General features: G+C 29.7%; 1 protein-coding gene across 1 annotated transcript in view; it reads left to right on the top strand.

Moving 5' to 3' along the window:
• LOC116767976 (lachesin-like) overlaps nt 1-21,402 on the top strand; it is an 85,850-nt gene that overhangs the window by 12,858 nt on the left and 51,590 nt on the right. The window contains exon 2 of the mRNA XM_032658580.2: nt 15,748-15,831. Coding sequence (XP_032514471.1) covers nt 15,762-15,831 — 70 coding nt within the window. The 5' untranslated portion in view covers nt 15,748-15,761. The remainder of the gene's footprint in view (nt 1-15,747; nt 15,832-21,402) is intronic.

Below are 21,402 nucleotides of genomic sequence, written 5' to 3'. Positions count from 1 at the left end.
AAGGATTACGGTTATTGATGTTTATTGAACCTACTTTTTCTTACTCCGAATGATTTATAAGGGATCACGGGACCGCAATTTCTGAGACGGTTTATTGAAACATTGTGATATAATGATATTTATAATGTATAACTGATGAAAGAAATATCAAAAAGTATGAAATCTAATTTGATAAACAACTATGAGTTCTATAGGTTTATACATGTTCATACATGCCATGGCATACATTGTAGTTATTATTTAAGTCCAAACTTAGTATGACATCGACTATACCTTTTCAGAATCAAGCTATTAGTTTAGTCTTTACACAGATGTCACTATCTTTGTTGTTGCAAATTGGATCATGGTTAATCCTATCCTCCGCCTTTGTGATGTCCTTCTATAAAGATAGCATTGTTCCTTTATGTACTAACCTTATTTTATAATAAACTGCAACTTGATTTATGTGTTACCCTCACTTTTAACATATTTTTGTTTCTTACCTATTTCCACTGAAACAAGATTTAAGTAAAATAATATAAGTAATACAGCTTCTACATCTCAGTGTCCAGTAAATATACACATAAATAAATGCTAGAGAAAAACATTGCCTCATTATTTTAATATTATTTAAGTGGTACTTCCAAGATAATAACTTTAGCGTATAACCTTATTTATACGCTCGAGTTAGAAAGTAAAATATTAATTAGGTAAATATTATTTTCAAAGTTGTTCCCGGACGTCTAACGGTGACGCTGTCTATTTAAAGATTCTTTTCTTAAAATATTTTCAAGTATTCTCCCGGACTTGAACAAGTAGACTTTGCGCCGTTTATTACAAGAATCGATGACGGATTTCAAAATGAATTTTTGTTCAAAGACAAAACTCGAATTGCTAATTGAGCGGACGTGCGGATCGTTTGATGTTTGTCCTTTTTGCGTTTCTGTGACTTTAAAAAGTGGCAATTTATTGTTTCCTCTTATATTTTAAGTCTGAAGTTGGTTGATGAGTCATTTTCTAATTTTAAAACGTTGACTTGTCGTGGTTTTGATGATTAGGACATTACGTATTCATAGCCAGCAAATTAAAGGTGATTGCTATATGTACATATATGATATTCATTGAGGAGCTGTTTTTGAATCCATCATTTCATGCAATACATATGTACCTCGGAAAATTAAACGCGAAAAACATTAAAAGCGCTATACAAAGCAAAAAGAGATTTAGCTAAAATAACTTCTCTCATTTAAATTACGCCTTATTTAGAGGTGTTCAAATAATAGTCCGTAACTTAGGGCAGTAAGGTTTAAAATGAAGCGTGTGGTTCATTTATCCGCGATCCATTAGGTAATGAGGCGTAAAATGGCCGTCCTGATGTATCGCACAATTATTTTTCAAGCCGCCATGATTGTTCTCATTCCTTGCAATCCAAAACCTGGAAAATTTTAGGTGCTTCCAAAGTTTGTCTAATATCATGTAATTTGCTATAATTCTTAATTTTATCGCCTAACCATTAAAGATTAGTTATAGCGTTCGGAACTTGTGACCTATTTACATCCATACATTTTCGTCGGGTTTCGTAATGTCGACCAAAATACCTTAGGGGGGCGATAAATAAAAAACCCAAAAAAAACAATTTAAACCATCAAACTTAATAAGATGTATAGTTATTACGCGAAAACTTTTGGTTCAAAAAAACTTGGACATTAAGTATGCTTAGTGGTTATTTTCTTTTATGAGAATCATCCGACTACAATCACGAGCCGCGTGGAAGTTGTATTAGAACTTCAAAAGTATTTCTATTGTTTCCAATAAATGTACAAAGGGCTCACAAATATTTTCTTTGTTCTATTACTTTGATACAATATTTACGATCGAAAACTTGAATGACGTCATCAATGGCAAAGACATTTTTTCGATTGATTTTGAAATGTTTTTAAATATTTTATTTTCAATGGTTAAACTCATTCTTAACGAACATATTTTAAAATAAAATGTAAGAATATAATAAACATAAAAGAAATTAGGAAAAAATAACTATGAGAATATAATGTCGTTTTTACAGTGGAACTTTTAGTTCACCACTCTAATTTTTTCGTCCTTCTTATTGTGTTTCATTACAGTCGACTGCAGAGTGGAAGTAAAGTGAAACGCGCTAAGTAGAGTTTGGCATGGTTAGCCGACCTAAGCGGACTAGTTCTAATAGAAGCCTTCAAAATTAAAATTTCCTGTTACATATATTTTCCACTGTTGATTTCCCATTATAATTCCTGTTTTTCAATCATTAAATAAGACGAAACTTTAAATATGATGAATAATTAATTTACCCAAAATTTTCAGCTAGTGCTCATGAGTTAAAAAAATTTTCATTGCATTCTGTGATTGGGCTTTCTACTCAACTTCCTAAAACACTACTTTTTAAAACTGAACATATTTCATCACAGATATTCAAAGACATGTAGTGAACAAGCAAGCAATCCAAGCTAATATTATTAGCAGCAAACATATTTCCAACTAAAAGCAAAAGATTTTTTCATTAATATGATTGAATATATTTTTCATACTCCCGTATTTATAGTACAAGTCACCGTCTTTCCGTCAGGATAAAGCAATGTTACTGAAGCGCTTAATATTATATTATGTTAATAAACTTTCCAGTGGCGGATTAAACGACTCCGCTATTAAAGCACTCGAGCGCTAGAGGAGATACACTGTATCAGACTCCGCATGAGAAATTAATTGTAGCATCTTATAACATACATGGCTGATTTAATAATATCAAGCTACAAAACATTTCTGTCTTATATATATATATATATGTTAAGAAGTTAAGTGCAAATGTGATTAAAACAAATTTATCTATGTTAGAGATATTGATTTCATATAAATACTATAAGTTTTGATTACACTCTTGTATACTTTTAAGAGCGAATTAATAAACTTGGTATAATATTAGCTCAAACTTATAACTGTCCCGGTTTCCAACTGAGCCGCATGTTATTAAACACACGAGCTAAGTAGAACGTGGAGGTGTTTATGCGCGGTCACGGTTCTTCCACTTTCTTCACATATTTCAGGCTACTTATAACTTTACATATCTCCTATCATTTAGCGTCATCGTCATGTATCAAATATAACGTGAAAGTTCTTTAGGCCGTTCACCGTTACATGTACAGATATTAAAAATTCAAAAGAAAACTTAGTTAGTTAAACCCCCAAGAGAAGACGTGCGTTTCACAACTCCGCTGTTTAAAGAATATTTGACATGTGCTGTCTACGTTCGTGAAACCATCGGTGAATATTAATAGTTGGAGGTTTTTTCTCTTCTTCATTAAATGCTAAGACATAACCTGAATGTACGGTTACCCAAATCTTGACCATTTTATCCAAAATATTCGTGTGCAGAATTTACTAACTCACATAAACAAATAGCTTTAAAAATTAAACATCGAATAATCACTGATAGTGGTGATGTCGAAATGATAGTTAAATAGCTGATGATGAAAAATAAAGTGAAAGTAAGATTGTTGGAAGTTGGGTTAAGTTGGGTTACCACTCATTTTAGCTACATTAATTTGTTGTGAATATTTAAGTGTATTATATTCATTTATTAAATAAGTATATACTACTTTTCAAGTTATTAAACATATATCATTGAACTGGACACAAACATGAAGGAAATACATTACCTTAGCACATGAAAAATCAGAAAATAATGATTCAAAATATGAATATTGGTTTGTCGTCTTTCGAACCTTTAAGTAATTGCAGGTCTTAAAAGTTCCTTATACTTGTATTTTATTTTTACATATTATGTTACTAGTAGAAATTATACTATTTAAATAATATTGAAGAGATTGTATTATTTTTTATTTTGGAGACATTTATCTATAAAATACTATATTAGAACCAACTTGTTTTTTAACGTTAAGGACAAATACTTTTGATGGTTGTGTAAATTTAGTGGATTAAATGAAAACAAATATAATCAGATATTAAGATAAATTCGACCAGACAAAATTCTAGCACCAGATAGATTCTGCCTCAGGCTCTTTTCAATATTCAGAAACCTAAAACATACTTCAGAGCTTTCTAAGGACCACTACTTATTACTTCACATTATGCTTATAAAATTCTTAAGAGCCATGTAAATAACTAAAATAAAATTAAGTTACAGCAAATAAGCTCACGCGATGTATATTTAATTTATATTTTAGCCTGTACAATACATTTGAATAAATTCGGCGATTGTATAAATGTAATAGACTTATGATAATACACAACATATATGACGAGATCTTTCCAACCAGCGACATGCAAATATAACGTGTTGTGTTTTTGAGATCCGAATATATTTAAAGAATATTTTATTATATGCAAAATATGCAAAGCTTACTAATTCATGCAAGAACACACGAGTCTGAACTTTATTAATTCTAAATATTCTTAGTTTGTGTAAATATTTAATGTGATAGTATCTGCGAATGGTTTATTCATGAAAAGTGTTCATCCTAACATTCTTAGTTTTCAAGTTTTTCAGTATCAAACCTTTTTATTTATTAATATAAATTTTAAACGAGATGATATTTAATAATGCTTTGTATATTTAACTGTGTAATTTTTTTATGCAACCATAATTAAATATTAATCGAAACAAATGTAATTAGCCAGACTTGGATAAAAAAAATATAAATCTTTTATTTAGTTAGAATTTTCTGCAGAAAAAAAAATTAACTTAATTCAAAATCTTATTTTCCTCGCTTGCTTCAGGAGTCGTAAACGATGAAACGTACTGGCGATAAGGTATATGAAGTGCGTGTGTTTATTGCATTTAAACGTAAAAAAATACTATGTTTGTAGAAAACAAATGAGAATATAACTTTTTATATTTATAGGTAAGCCAAGATAACAAAAACCGATTAGAAACTGTCTAATTAAATATAATAATATTACTCTTATATAATTTAAAATATATTCGTAATTTGCAATACTACAGAAACATAACTAAAAAAAACTAGGAACGTCGTTCAATGATCTTACAATGTTTGTAAACTCTGAACCGCTTAAAGCACATTAGAACTTCAGCTATCAGCACTCACCTTAATCATTATTGAGCCAAAACATCTTAAACTAATTCCTGTGGATTATAATTCAAATGGACTTTTCCGTCTCTACAACTTAATGAGTTCCATTCTACAGACGAAAATCAATAAAGTTTCTTCTAATGGATGTCAGTAATCAAATACAGTGATACTTCATCATTTTGTGTGATAGTTAAGGCTACTTGTTTTCCACACTTAAATTTGGAAAGCGCTAAGTAAACGCTTTTTTATGTAACTTCCAAAAAAATACCTAAAAGTTAGAGCAACTTAACATGCACGCACTGTATTTTTCACTATTCTAAATCTGGTCTAAATATTTAACGGGCTATTATAGGCTCTTTCAAAATTAAGAGAAATTTAGAAATAAAAGTACACAACATCAAATTACTACTGACGTGGAAATGAAATCAATGCGCTTCCAGCTAACGTGACAAATTAGTTATTACGTCATACAATTGTTGAGAAGAAAATTTAACGACTTTACATTGAAGTCCATCGATTTTGTTAAGAAAGTATTTTCACTTTGCTCATAAATTCAATTCAATTTTAAAATAACACATATTCTTTGACATTTTATGACATGCTTTCCAAAATATTATTTCGGTAAAATCATTCAAGCTACCTTAACACATAACATATATTGATAATGAGTTGTTACAATCTTGCGATATACAACCGTTTCAGCAAAACAACATTTTACGTAAAAGCGTTTGGAAACAACAACATTATAATATTTCCAATTTAAAAATCGGAGCAACTTTTTCGTCGAAATGAAAAATTATGATAAACATTAATTAGTTTTTGTTTTATTAACTGGTATTTTAAAATCCCAGAAATTAAATAAACTTCTTAACTTTTATTGTCCAGTGACTCTGAGCTCGTTCAGTAAGTAATACAAACAGCAGTCTTCCACCTCATAAATATATATATATATATATTGACAAGAGTCTATAAACCTGTGACTAACTTACTAACTAACAGGAAACTCAAACACAGTCATCAAGCAGTTTAAACATCATACACCTGTCTTATCTTTTATCTAACGTATGTAAGGTTCTCACATAAATTCAATAACATTTGCCTTCATTGCCGAGGATATTATTTCTGAAAGGTGATCCAATTTAGTGATATGTTTTCAAATTCTTAAAAACATTTATTAGCGTGTTTTGTAAGACAACAAATTGCGAAATTTTGCGTAGACATGAAATGTAAGATAACTTTACTTTTTGGTTTTGGTTATATCAGTTTTATTAATAAAGTGCGATATAATTTTAATACATACAACACAGAGAGTTGGTCCAAAACACAATAGCTGCCACTTGCCTGTTAGGTCTCAGTTCACTTTGAAACATACATCGTTTTTAGTTTCTGGATGTTAGAAATTTGACAAAGAGAATTGCAGTTGAAGATAACGGAATCATGTTAATGTGTACAAGACAAAAGTTACGGTTAAAAAGTGAACTCAGAGAGATATTTTTAATGATCTGAGTAAGAATTCAATCAATAGAAAATGTAGAACTACTTGGGTACTTGAAATTTGTTTATACCATAAAAAAGGTATTAAAGAAAAAATGAATGACTGTTTCGTGAGGGGATTCAAAACAAAGCCAAATATATTCTAAAATAATACTCTCCATGGAAACATACAGCATTGGAATAAATTACGAAAAAATAACGAATGTGGATGGGACTATGAAATGTATGAAAATCTCCAGGGTCTTTCTAGCTCCATAGAAACCTATCTCGAATATATAGTATAGATCAAGTTATTCATATTACGTGCTGTAAACTTTATTCATAAACATTTGCAGAATAATTCAAATGCATTCTTTTCTTGATATAAGTTCGCAAGAACCAACGCTAGAGTGCTTGAAACAATTGTTTTAAAACTGCTAACTTTCCGACACATCTGGATTATGAAAAATCTTAGGTTTAAAGAAATAATTTATTTTTAACTAACATTTTAAAACTACTTACTGATTTCACCTTGCACCCTATAACTGCCTTCGTGTGATGTGACAGTACAATTAACTCGTATCTCATGCCCACATTGGATATTATCGGTGTTACTGACCCGTTTATTGTTATTGTATTGCAAGGCAAACGATAGCTATATTATATGAATCGATTGTTAGATATAATAACAATTTCTATTAAGTACTGCAATACAATACAATACCCATAATGATCACCATCAAATGAGAAAGTATATAAATCTGTTGCCGAAATATTCTCAAAATTGATATATCACATTGTAAATTCTTAATACCCTTTAATTATCCAAGCAATTATAACTTTAATTATAGCATTCTGTAAGGACGTCCGAAATGTTTGTCTTGGGTTCACAAATTACTATGATTATTGAGGAAGAGTGATACTTTTTATGCATGAAGCTACAAGGTACAAGCTACAAGGCTCTAAAACCGTTCTAATTATATAATATACTAATCAAGTAATGACTTTATCGATCGATTCAATATATATATATATATATATTTCAAATTCGCTTTACTTATATTAAAACTATTATCCAATTTATGGCAAAATGATTTCAAATTTATATAGACAGTCGTTGAGAATAAAACCCAAGCGTTCGAATGCAATAAATTCGAGTGAAAGTGAACTTTATTAATGATACTGATCATAATAAATTAAGCAGAAAAGTTAATTAACAGAACTGCCGTGACGGGACGCTTCGGATAAGTAGCGAATAAAATTAACATTCACAAAATATGTAAGTGCTTTTCAGTTCCGTTTTGTTCTTTGTTTTATTTGAAAATATGGCCTAATTCCGACCTTTTTCGTACGTGTAATTTGTCAGGGTAATTTTAAATTTACATTCAGATGGAAAATTTGTTTTATTCACATTTAAAACGGCTTTGGTTGTTAACGTGTGGTAACAGACCCAACGTATGGCTTTAATTACGCTGCTTTAAACACATAATACGTTTGTTGTTATTATATCTATAATATTATAAAATATATCAAAATAATTTAATCCATCAAGGTTTACTTGGTTTTCGCGAAAAGAATAGAATCTCTGTAAAATCCTCTTCTACATGATGGACTCATTGTTTTCTTAAAGCTCTGAGTAATTATCAAGACCTGATTAATGGATGTCCCATCTCGCATGTGACGTTCTAGCTGTGATGTAGGTTAGCTGTTTCGGAATGGTTTCATTTTAGTAAAAATGTTTTTTTTTTTCATTTTTATTTATGACAAATTTATAAAATTTACTTACAACTTTAAGCTCAAGGAAAATCAATTCTAAGGTTTTGTCAAGTTGCCAGCTGCTTGTAATAGTGATAACAAAGACCGTTATTTACTAGGACATTGTTAACAGAACCGTATTTTTAATATATTCAGCGCATGTACATCACTGTTTTGTACAAACATAGTTTCATTTGTTCTCTTGCACAAGCTCACAAAGTTTATACATTTATTTATAATTTAATATTTCTTTCTGAAGTGATTTCGACTTTGAACATTTTTAATTTACAATCGTTATGTATTTTCAATACTATTATCATGGCAAGATTCAATAAAATGTCGTTATACTTAAGTTAATTGAGAAAATACAGATTCACGAAACTATGTTAATAAAGTTTCTACTTTAATAATATTTTGTGATGAGACAAAGTAATTTATAACACAATATAAGTAAATAACCTAACTTGTTAAGACTTTATTATAAGTATAGATTTCTACCACTTTGTTGCTTATTCAATGAATGGAGGCTGAACGTGCTCTATCAGAATATTGAATCTATAATATACGAATCGTCAATAAGGTCCAATTTCCTCATGAGTTTGCTCCATATGTGGAGGACACTCGCCTAGATTATTGACACGAACAACTAGCAAAATTCATCTTTATGACTGTTTGCTTGTCACTACTACAGGTTTAATCTGTGTTGAGTAAGTTTAATCCAACAGCTGAATAATAATAATCTACTGCAGTACTAGAATTGCAAAATGTTATTTTAAATTCGCCAATAATTTAATGAACTCAAAATATTAAACATATATTCATTTTTAAGGGTTTTGTTTTGAGTTTCGTGTCTTACATCGTCGTAATTCCATTAATGTAATTACACGCCTTCCTTTGTTGATAACGGAAATTAAACTATTAGAATTTACTCAATATTAATATCGCTCAAAAAGTTTGACTATTTGAGATATTTGTTTCGTTATTTTCATATCTAAATGATTGATTTTTACCTGTATTGAAATTAATGTGTCACTTAACTTAATAATAAAGTTTTTTAGTATTGGAACTTTTACTATGTTACGTGTGTAATGACTGTAGGTATATGTATCTGACACACTATATACACTTATCATCTTAGTGAACGATTTTTCTATGTAACAAATCATAAAACCTTGTTACTCAACTCCCGTGAGATCTTTGCTATGACGATAACGTTTTATCACTCTATTGATTCTTTAAAATTTCTAACACTTCAATGTATGTTTACGATCGTTTTCATGTAGCAGGTTATAGCACAATGTGAAATATTTATAATAACGTGCACTGTTACTGTAATAGAGGAAACAATAATATACTATTGTAATAAAGTTTCTCAAACAATTGTATACAGCCATATGATATAACGTGCAAGGACAAAAATAAATCATATTTATTTCTGTTAACATGGAAAAGTAATTCTCTTATGTTATCCTGAAATAAGGAAAATCTGTATGTGTGCATCTTTGCTATGAATAGTGGTTAGAAGGCTTTAGGTAGAACTTGATGTAGAAATATATAATCGTTTCAAACTTCTGTAAAACTGATACTAAACTTTTCAGTGACACTTCCTTTTAATTACACAAACAATCAATCTTTCAGTTAGATAGATTAGAATACTTCATGACATACCGCATATACATATCTATTTAAAATTGAGTACAAGAGTACTCGGTGTAGTTTTCCACATATTAATTTTGCGGTAATACGCTGAGTGGGTGATCCTTCCGAATCAAATCTATCCTTTTCACTCGTCAGTCCTTTGTAACACACCTCCTGGACATTTATCTTACCCCATTTAAATAATACAAACATTACAACAAAGGCCTTTTCGGTATAAAAAAAGGGCTTCCAGTTAATCCTGTTCGGCTCTCAACTGTTGTTTGTTTGGTGCTTGTTGGTGTTTAAAATAAATTGTAAATGCGATTTGAACTTGAATTTATAATAAAGTATTTTAGCGTATAATTGAGAAAGTTTTACTGTTCACTTTTAATACAAAATTAGGAATAAAAACTAGATATTACTTTCCTTTTTCAAAACTCCTAAACTTTATCGAATGAAACGAAATTGATGATATAAATATTTTGTATTTTCATTTGTTACTTGCATTCGCGTACAGAAATTCAATGAAGAGGCTTCTGAGGAACGTGCGTGGGTCTTGTGTGTCTTCAAATGCGAGTATTTATTCAGCTCAGGCTGGTGCTATCTGCTAACATGTAATATTCATAATTGTAAGAAAATAAAGACTATTATTTATTTCTCTATATTAAAGTTAACGTTGAGGGATAATATTCTAAGATAATTGTTTCAACATATTTTTTTCGACCTTAAGAGAGATGTAGTAAACATTAAAGAATTTTGATTGATTTAGTTTTGGTTCTATACAGTAATAGCAATAATTCGTTTTAAAAATAACATTAAAAATATCTATTTAGAGAGAAAGTTTCCAACGAATTTCTCCTTTATGCTAATTACCTATTGACAAGCGGAAGTTCCTCGGATAATTAATGTTAATGACTTAAATTATACTCAAAATTTTAATGATGTTGAAACAATATTTGGGGTTTAATATATGTCTTTATCTTTAATAAATACATAATATAAGTACGTACATATATGAAAATTTTTTGTCACTATTTATATTTCAGCAAAATCTTTTTTTAAATTTTGTCAGTCATTGTTTGGTAATGTAATTATATTAATAATTGTGTTGCCAGTAAGAAATCACAATTCTATTCTAATACTCAAAATAACCGTATTTTTTAATTTAGTTTTTTGTCTATTAAAATCAAGAATTTCTGCAACTAATACATTTAGAAATAAAATACATATAAAATAAGGTAATGAAGGCTGTTAGCTGTACACAAAAGACACTCATAAAACAGTATGACATAATACAGCTCTAAATAGAAACATAAAAGACATATTAGCGATTTATTTAAAATTAATGAATATTAAAAATTCATATGAACACGCGGAGATCATAAAAGAAGTGAACCGTCAGACGAGTCAGAAGACGGGAGCGGTTATAACCTCGAATAAACGAGTTCTGCCTTGGATTTACTGAGCTTTTATATTTTACGATCAGTTCGTAACTCGGCAAGAAAATATCTTTAACAATATTACAAGTGTAGCGGTTACTCGGTAAGTTATAGCAGAATAATTAAGCACTCCTCGTCTTTTGGAAATTCTTTGGAATTTATGTACTCGGCCTGCTAAGGTTTAAACTTGAAAATTATGAGTCACTTGTTTTGGATAATGTGTTTTTTCTTATTTTATGATAAATTTCATACCTATATTATATTATTTTTAGCATCTGGCACATGTATGTTTGTGGTTGTTATGTAGACAGGGTGTCCGGGTAACGACTAGTGATATTCTAAATACTTATAAAATAATTATTTTAATACACAAACACATCATAAATCTGAATCAACCCATCTCCATGCTAAATGAATTTCTCTACTTGTGTACGAAAAACATCCTATCTCTATATATGTTGGTCTCACTGCGATGAAAATAAGCGTATTATACTGTCTATCATTAACATTAACAGCGTGTTTACTTTCTACAAACGTACGAAAAAATTTATGACATTTAAAAAAAGATTAGAAAAAATATGTAAATTACACTATAAAAATTTTGTAAATTACTACAAAATCACCTCTCATAACGCAATTAATATTTTTAAATGAATCCGAAAATCATGTTTTTCCAATTGGCCTATAATCAATTGACCCATTCCTTACTTCTTATAGTTGGAAGAACTTCTTACAAGTCTTTGGGATCGTCGAGAGTAGTTTCCATTCTTGGAACCGGTGAATACATGTCTTATCTCAGTCAATATATTTAACTTACATATATTTGAAAGAAGACAGGTTTTTGTACTTTACAAATCTCTACATCTCGGGAATAGTGATTCTTAAAAAAACGTAAAAAAGTAAAAAGTCAATGTAAGACTTGTCGGTTAATGAATTTTTTTATCTTATAATAAATATGCTTAAATTTTGATTTTGGACTTAAGGTTGGAAATATATAAGAGGTTTAGTTTAATTTACTATTTAAGTAAAAGTTAATAAGGACAAAACGTTCATTTAATGTAAATTTATTAAACTCCGTTTGTCTAACATAAATCATAATATGGTAAAAATTAATGAAGTATTTACATTAAGGACTAATATAAATAACCTTGCTTTTCTTTTCAAGAGATTTGTATAAATAAAATCGTTAAAAATCTATGTAACTAAATTTTCGTTGGAAAAATATATTGGAAAATATTAATATATTAAATATTAGTATCAACAAAAACTACAGTATGAGATCTAAGACTTTCGCGAGTAGTCATTTAAATGAAACTAATATTTTTCGGATTATACTACGCGACCGTGAACACGGGCAGACGAGATCTCGTCTCGTGATCAAATAACTGCTGTTGCTGCAAAGTAACCGAAACGTAAAAATGATAAAATACGCGTAATATAATCCGAAAAATATTAGTTTTATTAAAAAAACTACAGTCCCCTTTTATGCCCCTCTGAATAATTTGTTTCTTTCCTTATTTTATCTTTAGCTTTTTCGATACAAGAATGTGAATCAAGAACTAAAATTCATAAATTTGATAAAATACTTCATAAAGATAATTATTTAGTCAAAATTAAAAGCATCCGTCCTTTAATGAAATAAGTTATGCTTAAGAAGTTATTATTATGCTGTGTACATACGTAAAAGAGATCGAAAAAACATTGATCTAATATAAATAATAACCTTCAATACTATTAACAATATATACTCGTATTTACAAATTCATACTTTATGGTTTAGACGATTATTACATATTATGGGGCACTTAAGAAAACAAAATAAAAGCGCTTTCAAAATCCAGTAAAGAATATATAAAATCGCTGTAACTGCTCACACTCGTAAACAAACTTCTGCGTACATAATTTGGTAGTTGTTGTTGCACGAGACGCACTCGTCTTGAACTCGCTCCAGACATCACGGACATCTTATAACAAGATATTCCCAGTAAAGTTTATGGACTCCTTTTATTGCTCTCGCTTCTGTTGCCTTTTCTTGCGCTGTTTTATTATTTTGTTTTAATTAAAATTTATAAAAGAATGCGCCGGGTTTTATACATTCATTAACCCAGGTATCCCGATGTCTCCTACAGTCGCCGCTTGAAGTGTTCTGGATTGTATACAAGTCTTATATTCATTAAATGAATCGTGTGCTTAGTTTCATTTTATATTCATTTGAATTATAAATATGTTTTAAACTCACTAATTAATGGTTCAACATAAACTGAACGCTCTCAAAACTGTATAATAATTTCTATAGCAAGTCTTTCAAAGCAGTGAAAGGTATAAAACTTTTGTTTTGGACAGACAAAAGTTCTTCAATACCTCGTAACTCTCTGTTATGTAAATTTCACGTTTTCTAATAATCTTCCAACATGATATCAGTTTCAGGAATCAGAACTTCCAAAGTGCATTTCCATATCAGATTAGTAGTTTTGAAATCGTTCGTAGCAAAGTTGCGGTATTTATAAAATTGCTCACTCCGTATCAGATGGTAGCTAGAGCAGGCCAGATATTATTTTCGATATTTACGTTTGCAAACTTCTATATCCAATACACGATTGTGTTATCTTGTTTTTACTCAGGCGCTGGAATGTTCTTAAATTATATTAGAAAAACGTTATAATTTTACTAACAAAAACTATTAAATAAGTCGATTTGGAACAGTGTCACAAATTAATTTCTTATCTACAACACCCAGATAAGTGTTATATATAAACCCCAGTAACGCTATTATCGCCCTATAGGAGTGACGCATTGGGCAAATGTCACCGCAATACATATAACAAAGTCGAGGCTTATATATATCTTACTTTATAAAATTCCAGTGTTTTTTACTTCAGCTGTAAACTTATATGTCCACCGTTATATATAGTTAAAATACTTCACTAAGGGCAATGATGAATTTTGTAAGACGATAAGACTAAACTTTGTGCTCGTCTATGACTACGTTTAATGTTAACGCTGTGCTAAAAAGTAAATTTTTATATTTATTATAAAATAAATTTTTATGTAGTTGCTCATTCTTTCAATGCTTACTAATAAAAATGTTCTCCAATTAATCAATGATAAAATAATCTAAAAGTTCTTAGGAGATAAAAATCACATAAATCTCTGTCAAGCAAGCGATGGCGTGTCTCAATAGATGTTGATAGTTGTCGATACAGATTACCCAGGAGCTGTTATTTACAGCGAGGTACCATAACTGTCGCCGGTCACGACACCGACCTTGGATACTTTTGTCTTTACTCGTGGATATATTTCAGTTGACATATAGCTGGACTCGTTATGGAATCACACAAGCAACATTATATACAAGAACGACAGCAGCACTTTTTATGTTAAAACTTCAACGATTCATTTCTGAAATAATATTAATTTTTTAAACAATTACAACTATTATAATTTGTTACAGAGTATAGGAAATAATAGAAACAAATTAAGGATAAACATTTTTGGGAAAATACTATTTTGTTAGGCTTACAGTGCGTAATGCTATCCTTGTATGGTGTTACAAAACAATGCCGTTTCTAGATTTTGATTATCACTTTATTTATCAGTAACACAACGTGTAATTATTACTAAGACAGAAAATGTGTACAACAAAGAAAGTTTCCTATTACAATCTCCATCTGGTAAGCTTAAATATGTATATTTTCATATATGTATTATTCTAAGATTTTGGTTTTATTTCTTAGACTAGATAAAGTGTATCGGCTGCTATTTGAATATGGGCTCCGGAGTTAAGCTGCATTTCATTTCATGAAATGGAGATAAGAAGGCTTTCTTTCCCTCTAACTTGAAGTATTTTATTTACAAACAAATAATAATATTACGGTTAAAATATCGTGTTTATTGTTACAGAAGTATGTGCTTGATATAGATGAAGATTATGATTTATATGTATTACTGCAAGTGATTATTTATCGTCTTTATGATGAAAATAATATCTTGAGTTTTATGGCAAAGTTAATTATTACTAAATCACAGTTTAATTCAAAAGCTGGATCCTAATGCTCTATTGCTAATAGATGGTAATGTCTTAGTGTATTATTGCCTCGTTTCATAGTTAATGGGTCGTTCAAAAGCTACACCTGAACAAAGTTGTTAGCCTTGAGAAGACACGAACTCTGTGCACTGAATTTGCTATATGTACATATATAAGTACTTCTTACATTTCTTCTTCATCACCTCAAGATTATATTCAATAGCTTGATAGAAGCTGTGATTAATGATTGCTAACAAAAAAGAACCTATGTCATTTGATGTCCAATAAATTTTTTGAGGTCTGTTCCTTGTGTAATTCACTCGTATACTTATGTATTCGTTTTATATTTTTCTAGGCGGTGCATGCATCATGTGCGCGTGCGCGTGGCGACTGCATGCGTTCACTGCCGCGCTCGTTCTTGCTGCGCATCTCATCAAAGGTACGTGTTGATAAAAATAGAGAAAAAAATTGGAACATAATGAACAATGAAGGTAAAGATTATGTAGTTTTGAGATTCACCTAAATAATTTGGAGATGATTTCTTTGTCCTAGTAGAAGTTACCTATATTTAAACAAACTTTAAAATATTCTAAAGTAAAACCCGTCTCAATCAATAATATTTACATATTCTATATAACGTTCACTATCCGAAGTCTTTAATGTCACGTAATTTGAATTGTAATGTCTCTTTTGTACTTTTTTGGTTTACCAAGGACGTTACGAGTAATAAATCATTATATATTTTATTTCGAAGTACAAAACAGGTCTTCTTTGAATAAAAGAAATGGTCTCCTTGAACCAATTTACAATATATTATTAAAAAGGAAAATATTCCATATTTTCTTGTGGCAGAGAATCATTTCATACAATATTCTTTATTATTTTAATAATCTAGACTTATCATAAAATAGTATTATTTACGATTCAATTTAATAAAAAGTATGTGATTAATTGATTGCTATATTAAATAACTAAGATTTGTGATATTAGTAGCAACTGTGTCATAAAAAAATATCCATAATATCAACAATATATTAAAGTATAATATAATAAGAACATTTATTTAAAAAATAATATATGAAGTACATAAAGCCTCACTATGTTAACTCGCAGGCCGATAGTTTAAGCAAAACACTTTTTACCACTCAACTAATCGTTTGAAGAAAACTATTTCGTCACTTTTATAAAGACTAGGAATAAAACAAACTATTTTGTTGTTAAGAACTGTGTCCTGTATTAATTACATCTGCTGGTAAGTCCACGCTGAGTAAAGTTCGCGAAGTTGTAAATCTCTCCAGATAAGACAACATTGGTAACAATGTTTCGCTTGTTCTGTTAAGCAACTGTGGCGGCGTCTGCTTAAATTGTACACTTAAAATTTTGTTACAAATATAGGTATAGTCTCATTTTTCATATCCCAAGGATTCGCTGAGAAAATATAAATTATATTTATTTATCCTTCCTTATTGTTTTAAAGATTTTCTTTTATATACTTTTAAAGTCAACTAAAGATAAGAAAAAGAAAGTCTAGCTGGTGTTTTTTTTTATTAATGCGTTACATTTGAATAGACCTGCTTGTTATTATAAAAGGAAAAGTTAATTTTTATTTAACATTTTAGAATATGCAATGTGCACAAATTATAAAGGAGATACTGATACGAATTTGTATGATATATTATCTTGCAAAAATTATACAGTTAAAAAAATACCTTTAGCAAAAGGAATGAACTGAATGAATTGGCAGTCAGTAAGTTACCTTCATAATTTTGAACTAAACCACTGTCACATTCAGAGAGTTATCCGACAGTTGCGAGTCTACCGTGATTTCTTTTAGTTAATATTTTCTGTCCATAGTGAGCTTCGATATAATCAAACAGCCGGCAGATAACTGCACTGTCCGTAACAGAACTCTCAAGATTGTTTTGTGTGTGATTACGTTTTGGGCGGCGATCAATTTCTGTAAGTCGCGTCGCCAGCAGTCGTCCCTCGTCACCGGCTTATTGCCTCATATTTATTCTTTTCAATATGTGATGCGCTCGCTTGGTGCTGATAGTTATATGGTTTTATTTTCTTTTCTGATTAATGGTTGGATTTAATAAATAAAATCAGCTTCCAGCGTATATACTAATGAACTCAGCTAAGTCAATATTATTGGTAAGTATATATAATGTTGGGATTATTGATTTATGAATAGAGTCGATATGTCTTCTTATTATTTTAAAATGAATCTATTTCTGTGGGTCATGTGATGAAATAATCAAATAAATATATGAATAAAAATAAAAAGATATATGCTACTACTTACCCCAGGATTGTTCTTTTTTTTCAAATATTCAGAATATCAAACTGATTTAATTTTTATATTCACGAAAATATACGTGCAACATTTTATCTCATATGTACAACAAAATATAGCAAACTTAATAAATCCTATAAATTTACGCAAAAATGTGATCACTTTACTTTTATTTTGTAATTTTACTATAAATATTCATTAGGTATTCGTTAACTTGTTAAAAAATTATTACAGAATCAGGTTCTAAGACGATTTAATATTGAAATATTAAACCATTTGTTTGAAACGTGTAAAAAAAATATTTAAATGACAATACGAAAGAAAAATTTAGCGTGCCATAGTTTTCTTGATACCCCCAAGCTATATTGTTGTTTTGATAAATATTAACCTTTGAGCAAAAAAGTTTTCTAATCTATATCGTAATAGGTACCAGCCTAAAAGGGTCGATGCTAACCCTCGCTCACAAACTTTTTAGATTTATAAATCACAGTTGCCGCCTGATTTCTATCACGGAATACGTAATGGGACATTTGTATTTTGCTGTATGAACAATATTCTACCTTAATAATAGCACGACTTTACTTTCTCTATCGTCTTAATTTTTCTCCTTCGACATGAATTCGTAAGTCAAGATGAACACTCAATGTCACAGAGACCATTAATTGTTTACACAAATGTTATATTTCATTTCAGTAGTCATTAAAATTCAACAAAATTATCTTATCATTATAAAGGAGTCATTTTAGGAAAGTTAAATATACGTCGTAATGCGTATGCGAGCACTTCAACTTGGCACATTCGCTTAAAGAGTTGGATCTGACATGAAACTTTGTTCATCAAACTCATCACAACTTTAAGAATTCCAAAATTTTATCTCGTCTTCTTAAGAGGTTGTGATGTCGCTATTTACATCGTTCATCATGGAAATATAATTCATTTTGGAAAACGAGTTTCGTTAAATGTTTGTTGTAGTACAATAAATAAAATAACTAAAACATAAACGATTTCATTATGTGAAAGCTACAAATTGGAATTGGTTTGGTCAATGTGACAAAGCACCTGACGATTGATTAATTTAAATTATTTTAGAATATGTTATAATACTCCTCCTCCTAATTATTTCGTTTTATATATTTTGATATGTAAAAAATTAATATTTTAAGTTCAATATATTTTTCGTTCAAAGGTAAAGAGTTTGAAACACGTTGAAAAATATGTATTTGAATTAAAACAATGTAATAAGTATTACTAATAATAATTTTTGGTTGTTATTGTTTTCAAATTAAAGAGATTGCATTAATATTTCTTATATTATTATATAATGGATAATTTCTGTAAGAAATTTATATCATATTATTAAATATTGAATAGAGTTAAATTATTGAATAGAAGAAACAGAACTGTCACAAACGTTCTAAGTTCTGTAGCTCCGGGCATTGCTTGGAATCTACGCCAGAGATTTTTGAGTGAATATATAAAAATATTTAAATTTTAAAAACGTGTACAAAAATAATTAATCGAAATACATTAATACATTCATTAAATATTCACGTACGTATTAAAAGTCCGTTAACGTAATATATAGAATTACTGTTCGAATAATTCACATACAGTTTATAGTTTTGTTCTACTCCATCCATTTACTTAATAGTTTAACCGAATATTCAAGTTCTTATGCACATACAACTAAGAACAATCAGGAAGTTTTAGTTAAAGACGTGTTGCAATGACTGCACTAACTCGCCGCGACGAAATTTTGACGCAGCTCGTTCCTCAGCAACGGTAATTTGTTTACAGCGGACCAATTTGGTGGGAGGTGTCTATAGTCATGTCAGTTTTAATATAAAATTAATATATAAACCGGAAATTGAAAGTGTTTAAAAAATTGAGAAATTATTTTAATATGATTGCTTTGGGTTACGGTTTTAGAGTGTAGTGATTGAGAATTTTATGACAAAATTGATACAACATTTGGCAGTGAAATGTATTTATATTTTACGATTCATTGTAACATTCGCGTCAAACTACAAACTTGGTCAAGAGGCTCGCTGAGGGCATTCGTTATTTCTGTCTATAGCCCTCTCACCCACCAGCCCCCGGGTAGGAAATGCTGACATAAAAGAATGGAACAAAGGTCATTTCGACGTCTTTCAAATAGAATCAGATACGTTTTGTAGCCGTCAAGAAAAGAACGCGGCCATACACAATGAACTGAGACGAATTTAAATCAACCTTAAAAAATAAAAGTCTTCCAAGTTTATAACTATTTCGTTTCTTAAATTCCGTTGTTCGCGGACGACGCGAGTATTCAACCGTAATACTCTAAACTATGTCTTTTCACTTAAAAATGGATGGACGGAGATTTTTAAAGCAACAGAGTTTTAATAACAATTGGACATTTATAGTATATAGATCGAAATATTCGAAATTTATTTTAAGTTCATTTAAATCAAAAAGACGAAGATGTTGCTGAACTTATTCTAAGATAAGACACCAAATGTCATAACTTATTGCCAGCGTGTAGTCCCGGAGGACTATTATTGTTTCGGTGGTCAGTGTGGTATAACTATTGCTCCGTTTTTTCTAATATAAAATGATTTGCCCTTGTATGATTAGTTACGTTACCATACATATTAGATAAATGAACCTATACTATAGTTATTAAAGGTCAGTATGAATGTTATTTTAGGGAAAATTGTAAGCAATCACTTGTATAATAATTCAGTCTGTTATTCGAGTGAAAGCCGACACCCATTTGGCGAGTGCTAATACGAAAGGCGTGGTCTAATACAGTAGAGATTGTAAATTGCCGAAACAACTACATCCGAATTGAAGTAGAACACGCCACGCCATCACAGACTATGTTTTTTATTAAATGGCAAATTACGTTACAGCGGATCATGAATATAACTGTGGATTGGTAAAGCTGACGGAATATCTTATCGTTTTTGCATTTTATTTCATAAATATAGCTTTATTAAAAATATGACGATTTTTGATGTTAAGTCACGTCTACTTTCAGTACTATACCAAATCAGATGTTTCGACTTTTTAAATCTAATTTCAGCTATATATATATATATGCTGAGATTTAGTGTAAAGTAAAATTTTATATTTTAATAATCCGTATAAATATAAAAAAAAATTATATGGAAAACAAGTCAACGTAAGTTCGACCTGCATAATGAAACTTTTTCATTACTATTCTTTTGCATTTGTAGCAACACTTGCGACTCGTACAAGATCTAAGAGAAGACTCTGATGTTAGAATAATTTACTGATATAAAAAAACAAATATTTACTTAATATTATACCTTTTGATACTCTATCTGAATAACAGCTATTGTAAGAAAAAACTGAAGAATAATTTCTTTTACAACAGCATCCACAAGTTTGCTCCATTTATTTCGTGAGATAAGATCCGCATTCCATAGGAACAATGTAAGAAGTTCAAATTCATAACTATTTTTCGCCTTTAATATATTTCCTAGAAGTTAGCGATACGTTTTTACATATTTTCTAATATGACAATAAAACATAATTTAAATTTAATCAACATTCAGACAATTTTTCGTTTCCACGCTAAAAGCTTTGTATAAAGCATTGTTGTTAAAAATTTTGCCAATAGTAATAATTGCTTTATTCATAATGATTTTCCCAAGCATTATTTCAGAGTGAGGATTATTCAGTAATTTCATAGTACGCGTGTAACTT

Source organism: Danaus plexippus, chromosome 19 (assembly GCF_018135715.1).
Source record: "Danaus plexippus chromosome 19, MEX_DaPlex, whole genome shotgun sequence".
NCBI classification, from domain to species: domain Eukaryota; kingdom Metazoa; phylum Arthropoda; class Insecta; order Lepidoptera; family Nymphalidae; genus Danaus; species Danaus plexippus.
This window is presented reverse-complemented; position numbering and strand designations above follow the sequence as displayed.